This window comes from Hemiscyllium ocellatum, chromosome 14 (assembly GCF_020745735.1).
Source record: "Hemiscyllium ocellatum isolate sHemOce1 chromosome 14, sHemOce1.pat.X.cur, whole genome shotgun sequence".
In the NCBI taxonomy this organism is placed as follows: Eukaryota; Metazoa; Chordata; class Chondrichthyes; order Orectolobiformes; family Hemiscylliidae; genus Hemiscyllium; species Hemiscyllium ocellatum.
Genome location: NC_083414.1, coordinates 9,366,866 through 9,379,435, shown reverse-complemented (window position 1 = coordinate 9,379,435; position 12,570 = coordinate 9,366,866). Strand labels below are relative to the sequence as shown.

The 12,570-nt window shown below is 45.6% G+C and overlaps 1 protein-coding gene across 1 annotated transcript in view; it reads left to right on the top strand.

Annotated features, from left to right (window-relative positions):
• The window catches only part of col7a1 (collagen, type VII, alpha 1), a 363,650-nt gene that overhangs the window by 51,415 nt on the left and 299,665 nt on the right, over nt 1-12,570 (top strand). Inside the window, exons 9-10 of the mRNA XM_060835829.1 lie at nt 6,672-6,827; nt 7,634-7,753. Of these exons, the coding sequence (XP_060691812.1) occupies nt 6,672-6,827; nt 7,634-7,753 (276 nt within the window). The remainder of the gene's footprint in view (nt 1-6,671; nt 6,828-7,633; nt 7,754-12,570) is intronic.

Genomic DNA, 12,570 nt, shown 5'->3' with positions numbered 1-12,570 from the left:
TGATATCGGGTGGTGATTGAAAACTGGCCAAGAAACGTGCTGGGTCTCGTGTCTGCAACAGAATCTATTGTTTCTTGCCCAGCACTGCAGCAGAGAGGTACAGCGAGAGCTGCATTCGAACACCTGCTTTTTACTCTGGAGCGCTGGTCTCTTTTCTGGCCTTGCCTTCTGGGAGAAAGTTGTTGGTTGAAAATCTCCCTAAAATGAGGCACAGGATAAGCTGAGCAGTTTTTTTTTCTCTCAGTAAGATATACTCCTACAGTCTAGCACTAATGGTGAGCTGGTCAATGCGAGGTCAAGTGGATTGGAGTATAAGAGTAGTGCTGCAACTGTAAAAGGTGCTAGGGAGACCATATCTGCAGTACTGTGAGCAGTTTTGAATCATAGAATCCCGAGTGTGTGGAAGCAGGCCATTCAGACCATCCATTCCACATCAGCCCTCTGAACTTGCACCCTGTTCTCCCCATAACCCTGCATTTCCGATGGCTAATCCGCCTAAGCTACACGTCCCTCAACAGTATGGGGCAATTTAGCATGGCCAATCCACCTGTGGACTGTGGGAGGAAACCAGAGCACCTGGAGGAAACCCACGCAGACAGAGGAAGAGTGTGAGGACTCCACACAGATAGCCAGCCGAGGCCGGAATCGAACCCAGGTTCTTGGCGCCATGTGGCAGCAGTGCTAACTATTGAGCCATCATGCCACCCCTTGACATGAGGAAAGATACACTTCCATTGGAGGCAGTTCAGAGAAGGTTCACTAGGATGATCCTTTGTGTGGAAGCTTTGTCTTATGAGCAAAGGCTAAATAAGTTGAGACTCTACTCCCTGGGATTGAGAAAAATGAGAGGTGATCTCATTGAAACACATCCGATTTTTCCAGGGCTTGACAACGTCAATGCTGAGAGGATGGTTCCCCTCCATGGGAGAGTCTAGGACCAGAGGGTGTAGTCTCAGAATGAAGGGGTGACAACTTAAGACTAAAATGCAAAGGAATTTCTTCTGAGGTCTGTTCCATAGAGAGCTGTGAGGGCGCAGAGTCCTTGTGTATATTTAATGTTGAGTTGGATTCTTCTTCAGTTGGGGAATCCAGACTTCGAGAAAACACAGGACCTGAGGAATGTTGGATCAGCCATGATCCCATTGAATGGCAAAGCAGGCTCGAGGGGCCAAATGGCCAACTCCTGATTCTGTTTCTTATGATCCCATGGGGCAAACTGCAATGGAACAGTTCTTTGGGTTAGAGGTGAAGGGTTACTCAGGAGAAATGTGGCATAAACTTTAATTTTTGTTTTTCCCTCATTTATGCATTGCCCATTAGTATTTGATGTTGTAAAATAAAGTAAATAAGAGCAGGAGTAGACCATTTGGCTCCGCAAGATTGCTCCGTCATTAAATACAATACTTTCCCAGCTGGAAAGACAAAGACAGCAGATACTGCAAGTTCCCCTCCAAGCCTTGCACCATCTTGGTTTGGTAATATATCACTATTTGTTCAGTATTACCAGGTGAAAATCCTTCCCTGACAGCATTGTTAGTGTAGTTACACCTTAAAAGACTGCAGTGGTTCAAGAAGGCAGCTCATCAACAGCTTCTCCAGGGCAGTTAGGGGTGGGCAGTATGCTGGTCTCACCTATCATACTTCTATCTTGGGAGACACTAATAAGTAAAAGGTGAAGGAAATGATTGACACGTTATCCTAAGGATGGAGGACTGTGTTCTAGATTCCCCCACTGAAGAAAATCAGCCTCCCTGTGTCTAATCTGTTAGGCCGGTCAGACTCTTGGATATTTCAATAACATCACCTCTCGTTCTGCTATACCCCACTCAAACGTACTCAACTTTTCCTCAATGGGCCATTTTCATCCTAGGAACTGACCTCGTTTCCCTTCAGCCCAGCCCCTCCAGTACAAGTAAATTCCTGCCTCCAACAATGGTCTCTCCAAAACCCTGGCATTGATCCTAAAGGATAGAAAATGTTCCATTTCCTAACGCTGGCATCCACTAATTGAGGGTGCCGCTTGCAGGTAGCTCCTTCAACAACAGCAACTTGCATTTATATGGCATCTTTAATGAAGTAGTCCATCTGTTCCCCAAACCCCCAACCCACAGTGTTACAAAACTGGAATTGTCAATAAGGAGCTATCAAGGGAGGTAACCAACGTTACAGTCTCAGAGCTAGGTTTAAAGAAACACCTTGAGGGAGGAGAAAGAGCGGAGGAGGTTGATGGATGGAATTAAGGGGCCATTCAGGGGCTGAGTTGGAATTTCTTTGGTTGAGATAGCTGATCTCAGTCATGAAGCACATGGGAGTGTTGGCAAGGATGGGTGGCAGAAGGGGTGCTGCAATAATGGACTCCCAAGTCCTGAGTGAAAGGTGGGCAGTGCTACCTGGAGCCATCTTCCCATAGCTCCCTGGTGACACTGGCCAGATAGCATGGAAGTTGGAAGAGGGTGAGATCAGTGGTGGCTCTCCAAGGTCATATTTATGGCTGCTGCCTTCTGGGATTTTGCCTGAGGAACTGGGGAGGTGATGGCCTAGTTGTATTATCGCTAGTCTGTTAAATCAGTGACCCAGTAATGTTCTGGGTTCGAATCCCGGAACGGCAGATGGTCTAATATAAATACAATAAATAAGAAATCTGGAGTAAGAGTCCAGTGATGACCATGAATTGATTGTTGGAAAAGCCCTTCTAGTTCACTAATGCCCTTCAGGAAAGGAAACTGCTATCCTTACCTGGTCTGGCATACATGTGACTCCAGACCCACAGTAATATGGCTGACTCCACACTGCCCTCTGGGTAATTAGGGATGAGTAATAAATGCTGGCCTGGCCAGCAATGCTCAAATCTCTGTGAATGAATGAATGAAAGAGAAAAAAAAAAATCTCCCTCCACGAGAAAGTGACCTCATCTCCGAGAAAGGGGTTAATGGAGGGAAGCTTTGATTGAAATCTGGTAGGCCAATCGAACCTACAGTGTAGTATGTCAGGAGTGTGATGGAATCCTCCCCACTTGTCTGGATGGGTGCAGGACCAACAACACTCATCCAGGACAAGACGACATGCTTGACACTCATGTGGAAATCCTGTCCACTACAGATGCACAATAGCAGCAATGTGTACCATCTACAAGTTGAAATGCACAAGTATAGCTACAAGTTCATTTACCAAGAAGAACAAAGGCAACAGCTGTATGGGAACACCATTTTTTTCCTTTATTTATTCACGTGATAAGGGTGGTGTTGGTTGGGCAGCATCTATTGCCCATCCCTAATTGCCCACAGGGCAGTTAAGAATCAACCACAGAGATTTGAGCATTGCTGGCCAGGCCAACATTTGTTACTCATCCCTAATTACCCAGAAGGCAGTGTGGAGTCAGCCATATTGCTGTGGGTCTGGAATCACATGTACGCCAGACCGGGTAAGGATGGCAGTTCCATTTCCTGAAGGACTTTAGTGAACCAGATGGGTTTTTCCAACCATCGACAATGGGGTCATGATCATCATTCAACTCTTAATTCCAGATATTTATTGAATTCAAACTCCACAATCTGCTATGGCAGGATTTGAACTCAAGTCCCCAGGAAGTTATGTGGGTCTCTGGATTAACAGTCCAGTGATAATGCCACTTGACCATCGCCTGCCCACAGTTTCCAACTAACAATAACCATCAATCATTAACAAACTTTGAGCAGCGAGTTTATTAATGATGGCAGTCCAGTAGTTCTGTCTTTATAGTCCCAGCTGTGACCCACTCCCATCCCATATAAACCATCCATTTGAACAGGTTATAACACAACCTTAAGGCTGTCGTATCACACGATGGGACATGATGGTTTTTACAGATTTTAAACATTAATTCATGGAATGTGGACGTTACGTTACTGGCCAGGTCTGTATTTATTATCCATCACCAATTGGCCGTAGGGCAGCTGAGAATCAACCACATTACTGTGGGTCTGGAGTTACATGTAGACCAGACTGGGTAAGGATGGCAGATTTCTTTCCCTAAAGGACAGTAGTGACAGACTATATATTTTAAGACTATACAGTCCTTTGAGCTCAGAGGTAAGACACTACCATTACCACATAAACCCTTTGCATCCCCTATTTAGATATTTTCAAATTAACTTGTTCAGGGCAATTGAGATTTGAACCCAGGCGTCCTAGCTCAGAGGAAGGGACATGACCACTGCGCCACAAGTATCCAGTTCCACTCTTTTCTTCCTTTTCTATCCAGAAGTGCTACTTAAGAAAGTGTTTAGCATGGTTGCCTTCATTGCTCAGACCTTTGAGAATAGGATATAGGAGGTCATTTTCAGGCTGAACAGGACAATGGTGAGGCCTCTTTTGGAGTACTGTGTGCAGTTCAGGTCATCCTGTTATAGGATGGTTATTATCAAGCTGGAGACGGTTCAGGAGAGATTTACCAGGATGTTGCTGGGAATGGAAGGTTTGAGATAGGGAGAGGCTGGATTTGGCTGGGACTTATTTCACTGGAGTTTAGGAGATTGGGGGTGTGACCCTACAGAGGTTTTTAAAATTGAGGGGTATAGATAAGGTAGGATGGAGGATTTCCAGATTTACATATAGTGCATATATATAAAGCCCAGCAGCATCTCTACTTCCTGCTCAGGCTGAGGAAAGCCCACCTCCCACTCCCCCCATCCTCACCACATTCTACAGAGGGTTCATTGAGAATAACCTGTGCTACTGCATCGGGAATTGCACTGTCTTGGATCGTAAAACCCAGTGAGGACAGCTGAGAGGATCATCACGGTCTCTCTTCCCTCCATTACAGACATTTACTCCATACGCTGTATCTGAGAGTATTGTGGAAGACCCCACATACCCCTCACTCAAACTCTTCTCCCTCTGGCCATCTGGCAGAAGATATTGGAGCATTCGCTCTCTCACGGCCAGACTGTGTAATGGTTTTTCCCCCTAAGCCATCAGGCTCCTTAACACAGTATGATTGGACTCTTTCCCACCTGAAATTCCTTGCAAGACTTCAAATTGCTGCTCGAGAAATGTGTATTATTTATCATTCTTCTATTACACTATAACTTGTGTATTTTGTGCTTCATATGCGCTTTGTGCCGTGTACAGGTGTGTAGTTTGTGCTGTCCATGTAGCACCCTCGGTCCTGGAGGAACACTGTCTTGTTTGTATTGTATCAGTTGAATATGGTAGCAATGACAAATAAAAAGTTACTGTACTTTACTCTACATCGTAAATATTCTCTGATCGACCTATATAGAGATATCCTTGCATATCTCTGGAATAGATAAGACTTGCACTCAGGCCTCCTGGCTGACAGATGGGGGCACTATCATTGCATTGTGTATGTGCCTGCGTTAGTCAAAACATTAGCTCACCACCACCTTCTCCAAGGTAGCCAGGAAATGGGTAATTAATGCTAGCCCAGCCCTGATACCATGCGAATGAAGAAAATATTTTTAAAAATTGCTTAACTATTGATCTCACCGACATGTGATGCATTTTGGGAGGTCATCTACAAAAGGAAAGCAGACAGTAAGTGGCAGGGGCATTGATATACAGAAGGATCTTGGGGATGCCACTCTGCAGCTCCCTCAAAGTAGCAACACAAGTGGATTTTGTGGTAAAGAAGGCATATGGCACGCTTGCCTTCGTCAGTCAGAATTTGGAGGTGCCAGTGTTGGAATGGGGTGGGCAAAGTTAAAAATCACACAGCACCAGGTTATAGTCCAACGGGTTTATTTGAAAGCACTGGCTTTTGAGGCGCTGCTTCTTTATCAGGTGATTGACAAAGGGGAGCACCTCGAAAGCTAGTGCTTCCAAATAAACCCGTTGGACTATAACCTGGTGCTGTGTGATTTTTAATTTTATAGGTCAGAGCAGTGAGTATTAAAGTTGGCAAAGTCACGTTGCATCTGTATAAAACTTCAGTCAGCCACATTTGGAGTGTTGCTCTGGTCACCACACTATAGGGAGGATGTGGAGGCTTTGAAGAGGGTGCAGAAGAGGTTGACCAGGATGTTGCGTGGATTAGAGTGTGTTAGCTATAAGGAGAGGGTGGACAAATGGGATGGTTTTGACTAGAGTGTCAGAGGGGCGACATGGTAGAAGCTTCTAAAATTGTGAGAAGCATGGATAGTGCAGATGATCAGAGTCTTTATTCCAGGGTGGAAATGTCGAATACTGGAGTGGTGGGGAGGGGTGGGGGGGGGTTAGGATTAAGGTGAGAGGGGCAAGGAAAATTTAATTACACAGAGAGTGGTAGGTAGTCAGAATGTGTTGTCAAGGGAGGTAGTAAGAGCAGAAACGAAGCAGTGTTTGAGACATTTAGACAGACACATGAACACGCAGGGAATAGCGAGATAAAGGCCATGTGCAAGCAGGTGGGATTTAGAAAGGCATCATAGTCAGCACATAGATGGTGGGCTGAAGGGTCTGTTCGTGTGCTGTACTGTTCTATGTGTAGAATTCTTAGCACTTGACTCGGTAAATTCTGACCAACCTGCTCCCCCGTTATCTTAAAAACAACTGATATAAATTGACCTTGTTAATTCTGTTGCTGGCTGACCTTTTGTGGAAATGCCTTAAAAAAGTGATTGTACAATTTTGAGTGAAATTTTGTTTTTCTTTGGTTGCAATTGCACTCCCCCATGCCCACCCACCGTACACAGGTGACACAGACCCACAGCTGGAGGAGAAGACCCTGAGGTCAAATGCCAACTCTTTCATCCTTGAAGAGTTACTGCCAGACACAGAGTACGACATTACCATTCATCCCATCTACCCGAGGAATACAGCAGCACCGACCTCAATCTCTGGCAGGACTTGTAAGTGCCTGAAACCTCCAAGAGAGGAGAAAGTGATCTATGTCTTGATGTTGTGCCTTCTTTTAAAATGTTGGGTGTTAGTAGTTGCCTGGTTCAATCACTATGGCAACCCTTCAAATCCTCAGATTTAATGGTGCCAATATTTAGCACCAACTTCCTGTGCAGTGTAAATTGTCACTCCCTTTCAAATTTGTTGTTCTTGTGTCTGTCCTGATGAGAGAAAGAGGAAAAGAGTCAACATCATTTCTCTTTCTTTAGCAGTTTTAAAAAAATGCATTTAATCTGGAGCTCAAACATAATAGCGCAAAGGTGTCACTGGGAGAATTTATTGTTCTTGAGATCATTTGCTTGATGCAGGTGTGTGTGTGTGTGTGTGTGTGTGTGTGTCTGTGTGTGTGTGTGCGTTTACATAAATGTGTGCGTGTACATGTGTCTGTGGTGTGTGTGTATAGATGTATGTAAATACATGTATGTGTATAGGGGTGTGTATGTGCGTATGTGTGTCTTACGTATGTAGACACATGTATGTGTTTGTATAGGGGTGTGTACGTGTGTGTGTGTGTGTGTGTGTGTGTGTGTGTGTGTAAGTCCATTCTTAAAAAGAATGCTTTACAGAATAATGCAGCACAGAAGGAGGCTATTGGGTCTGTCATGCTGTGCCAGCTCTTGAAACAACAATGTAATTATTTTGTTAGACAGACAACAGAGGGGGAGGTGAACTGAGGGAGCAGTTGCTGCTGAACAGGCCCCAAGCCGCTGTGAAGCAAAGGAAAACCCAACGTGTGTGTGTGTTTTTGTGGTTTCAGTGCCTCTGGAATCAGTGCAACAACTGACCGTTCACAACGTGACTCCGCAGAGTGTGCGGGTGTCATGGAGGAGAGTGAGTGGCATTTCGGGCTATCATCTGAAGTGGGGACCATCCGCAGGTAAGACCAGAGCGAGGCGGGAGGACGCCAGTCTGCCCTTCGGTCCTGCTCTCCCAATAAACGTTTATTAGGGGTCAGATGGAAATGTAGAGCTGAGGGGCCTCAGTACGATCAATCTTATTGAATAGTGGGGCAGCTCTGAGGAGGAGAATGGTCTCCACTTGTTCTTAATTCCTACATTTGTATAAGGTTATGGCTTGACACCACAAAAGAAAACTATTATGGCTTAAGGGTGTCTGACGTACAGTGGTAGTGCCCCTACCAATGGCCCGAGAGGTTCAGGTTCAAGTTCAACCTGCTCCAGAGTTAGGTGATCACATCTCCGAACAGATTGATTAGAAAAAGATCGAAATTGTGGTTGACACCTTCAAGGCATTGCGGTGGAGGAGTGGGCGCAGAGGCTGGATGCATTATCTCCCCTTTCCTCTTGGACCCTTCTGTTTTCGGGTCATAGAGATGTACAGCACAGAAACAGACCCTTCGGTCCAACCCGTCCATGCCGACCAGATATCCCATCTCAATCTAGTCCCACCTGCCAACACCCAGCCCATATCCCTCCAAACCCTTCCTATTCATATACCCATCCAAATGCCTCTTAAATGTTGTAATTGTACCAGCCTCCACCACTTCCTCTGGCAGCTCATTCCATACACGTACCACCCTCTGCGTGAAAAAGTTGCCCCTTAGGTCTCTTTTACATTTTTTCCCTCTCACCCTAAACCTATGCCCTCTAGTTCTGGACACCCCGACCCCAGGGAAAAGTCTTTGTCTATTTACCCTATCCATGCCCCTCATGATTTTATAAACCTCTATAAAGCCATCCCTCAGCCTCGGACACTCCAGGTAAAACAGCCACAGCCTATTCAACCGCTCCCTAGAACTCAAACCCTCCAACCCTGGCAACATTCTTGTAAATTTTTTCTGAACCCTGTCAAATTTCACAACATCTTTCCGATAGGAAGGAGACCAGAATTGCACGCAATATTCCAACAGTGGCCTAAACAATGTCTTGTGCAGCCGCAACATGACCTCCCAACTCCTGTACTCAATATTCTGCCCAATAAACAAAAGCATACCAAATGTTTTCTTCACTATCCTAGCTACCTACGACTCCACTTTCAAAGAGTTTTGTTATCGTTAAGTCATTAATTGTTTAGTTTGTCAAGCGGGTCATTTGGTGCTGTGCTAATTAATGAAGATTATGGCAGATCACATGTGACTGGCTGTAAGTCCCCTTTCCCGCCAGCGGCCCATGACCCTTCACTTACTTGACAGTAAAAGCCTTGAACGCTCTGATTAACCCAGTCTCCCCTCCTCTTTAGGATAGAGAATCCTCACTTCCATTGCTCTTCAAACAGAGCAGTGCGGGTCCAGTCACCCTGCCCCAGGTCATTATCCAGTAAACGCAACTGGAACGTGATGGGATTCGGGCATGACAGCGATGCCTTCCTCGGTTGAATTGCCGGCTGCCTCTTGCTGCTCGGGCTCACTGGTGAAACATGTGGTTACGATTTTCCCAGTGCAACACACTCAGCAATTACAGGAAGTGGGGTCAGTGGGTAGAAATTGTGACTGAAGTCAGCCCTGTCTGAGGAATTCCCTTAAAATTTTTCCCAGATCTGAAAATATCTCCATTGAGGGGAAATAATGCTTCTGTGTTACTTCGGGCTTTGAAGGGTCGAACTATGTAGAAGCGTTGTCTTTCTAGTTAAAAATAGTAAGTGAGAGTGTAAGAGAGAGCTTTATTGTCTGCTAAAGGGCCTGTAGCCTCGAGTTGGCCTCAATTCAGGGAGTTCAAGCTCGGCTGGCATTCAGTTTGACAACCTGAACTCTGCTGCTTCAGGTCTTTTCTGTCAGGAAAGCAGAAACTTTGTTCTCTCAATACAAGCCCCTATTTATGTTGTTGAACCAAACGGTGACCCCCCCCCCCATCCCCTCTTATCGTGCTCTCCCCCCAGTAACCACCATCAACTATGTTTAGCCAATGCATGTTTGTAGATGTTTAACACTTTACAGAGCCTGCCTCACGAATGTTCTGGTTCACCCACCCTGCCCCCGCCATGCTCACTGGCTTATGTCAGTCCGGCACCATCTTGACTTTTAACATAAACAGTCTTGATTCCAAGTCCCTCTGAGGCCTCATCACCCACTGCCTCCTCCTCTGGATCCCTCTAACTTCCCTCAATTCCCTGCATTTTACCAGTTTGTTTTTACTTCATTCATGGGACGTGTGGGGTCACTGGCAAGACCACCCTTTGTTGCCCATTCCTCATTGCCATTGAGCTGAGTGGCCATTGACCAACCAAGAGGTCAGTGAAAAACCAATCCTGTTAACATGGTTCAGGAGTCACGTGTAGGCCAGACCGGGTAAGGATGGCAGCTCTCCCTTCCTAACGGCTGTTAGTGAGCCAGTAGGGTTCTTTACAACCATCAACGATGGTTTCCTGGTCACTATCACCGGGACTAGCTTTGTGGTTCAAGATTGTTTATAAATTGAATTTAAATTCTATTAGCTGCCATGTTGGGACTTGAACCCATGTCTTCACAGAACAAGATGGGTTATTTGGGTTATAAGTGTAGGGGTGTTACCAGTCTGTTACGGTTACCCCAAATTCTGGCCTGTTGAGCATCCTTCACTGTTCCCCCCATTGGCAGATGGACCTTCGAAGGCCCCTGGGCATTGTATTCCCTCCCTAAACCTCTCCACCCCTATCCATATAGTACAAATGGTGATGTCAACCATTAACAGCTTGTGGTTGGGGTGATTTGCTGACACAAGTCTCTTTCCTTGACTGACAAAGGGCTTGGGCTATTTAAAGCAATGACAGCTCAGCCACTGCTTAATCTTCATAAGACGCTCTTGTCTTAAGCAAGATGTAGTTGATTCAATGATAGTAACTAGGAGTAAAAGTAATGTCGAAAAGTATGGTGCTGGAAAAACACGGCTGATCAGGCAACATCTGAGGAGCAGGAGAGTTGATGTTTCAGGCATAAGATCTTCATCAGGAATGTTGGAGGTGGGGGGACAAAGGGGGCTGAGAGATAAATGGGGGTGGGTGGGGCTGTGGGGAAGGTAGCTAAGAAGGTGATAGGTAGATGAAGGTTGTGGTGATGGTGATAGTTCGGAGAGGAGGGTGGAACGGATAGTTGGGAAGCAAGATGGACAAGTAGGACAGTTCAAGAGGGCAGTGGAGGGTTGGAGGGTACGAACAAAGTTAGTAAGTTAAACATCAGTACAAAGACCATTGGGAGACTTGTGGTTATCACCCTATGAGGTCCTAACATATTCTAGAGCTACAGGTCATACTTTGAAAATAAGGAGTTACTCATTTAAAACAGAGATGAGGGTTTAAAACCTCAGAGTCAGGAGTCTTTGGAATCCCCTTCCTCAAGAGAGAGTGCAGAATTTTCAGATGTTTTCAAGGTAGAGGCAGGTAGATTCTTCATGGCCAAGAGGTTGAAAGATTATGCAGGAATGTAGAGTTGAGGTTAAAATCAGATTAACCATGGTCGTATTGAATGACACATCAGGCTGGGAGGGCTGAATGGTCGACACTTGTTCCTTGTTCTTGTGTCCTGCCTTCTGTCCCCAACCCAATATCGTGGGACACCATCTGATTTGGTCGAGATGAAGCTCCAACATTACCCCTTTCAGAACCATTACTTTACTCCTGCTTTAAGACATTCCTCTTCGCTCAGGCTTTGTTTGCCTGACCTCCTCAAGCTCTTGTCACTCAAGTGTCAAACGTTACTTGATGGTACCTTGTGTGCAGACGTGGATTTGCGTGTCAGGCCCTACGTAATTGCAAGTTGTTTTCTTCCTCGTGTGAGTGAACATTAAATAAACTACTTGAAAGTGGGATTTATGATCGAGCACAGGACTGTCTTTCATGTCACGAGTTTTGAAGTCAGGAGATGCGATGCAGGAAACCTAACAGATTTTTTAATTTCAATGTTCCTGAACACCGGGCATGGGCTGATGTCCAGTCACTATCTCTGCTGAATTGCTACTGGTCTGTTTAATTCTGCTTACGTTGTCTGAGTTGGTTTTGCATTGTTTTGTGCACAGCTGCTGGCTGGTCACGGTAGCTTAGTGACAATGTTGCTGGCTGAGTGTTCCAGATAATTCAAAAGCCATGTTTTCAAACCGTGCCATGAGGAAGTTGAAACCAGTGAATTGGTGCCTACTGTGTCTGTTTTGCTCTCGACCTGTACCCAGCTGGTCCCATTCTCCCCCTCTAGCTCCACTGAAAATGAAGAGCTCATATCACCGACGTTGACCATGGACCTATCAGCTTGTCATAAAAGCAAAATACAGCAGATGCTGGAGAGCTTAAATAAAGATAGAAGATGCTGGAGAACCTCAGCAAGTCTGGCAGCATCTGAGGAGAGAGAAACACAGTTAATGCTTTGACTCTGGTCTGACTCGTCTTCAAAACTTCTGGTTTTGTAGATTTAAAAACTCACCTGGTTCACTGACGTCTTCCAGGGAAGGGCATTCTGCTGCCTGACAGCAGATCCCCAAAACTGTGATTGGTTCTTAACTCCTCCCAGAGATGGAAAGGGGTCCTCTAGTGGTAATATCACTGGACTAGTAACGATTGGATTGTAGATTCCCTACAGTGCAGAAAGCGGCTCTTCAGCCCATCAAGTCTGCACCAACCCTTTGAAGACCTTCCCAGTCAATCCCTGTAATCCTGTATTTAAGATGGCCAATCCACCTAACCTGCACATCTTTGGACTGTGGGAGGAAATCCACACAGGGAGAATGTGCAAACTCTAAACACACAGTCACTGAGGCTAGAATCGAACCCAGG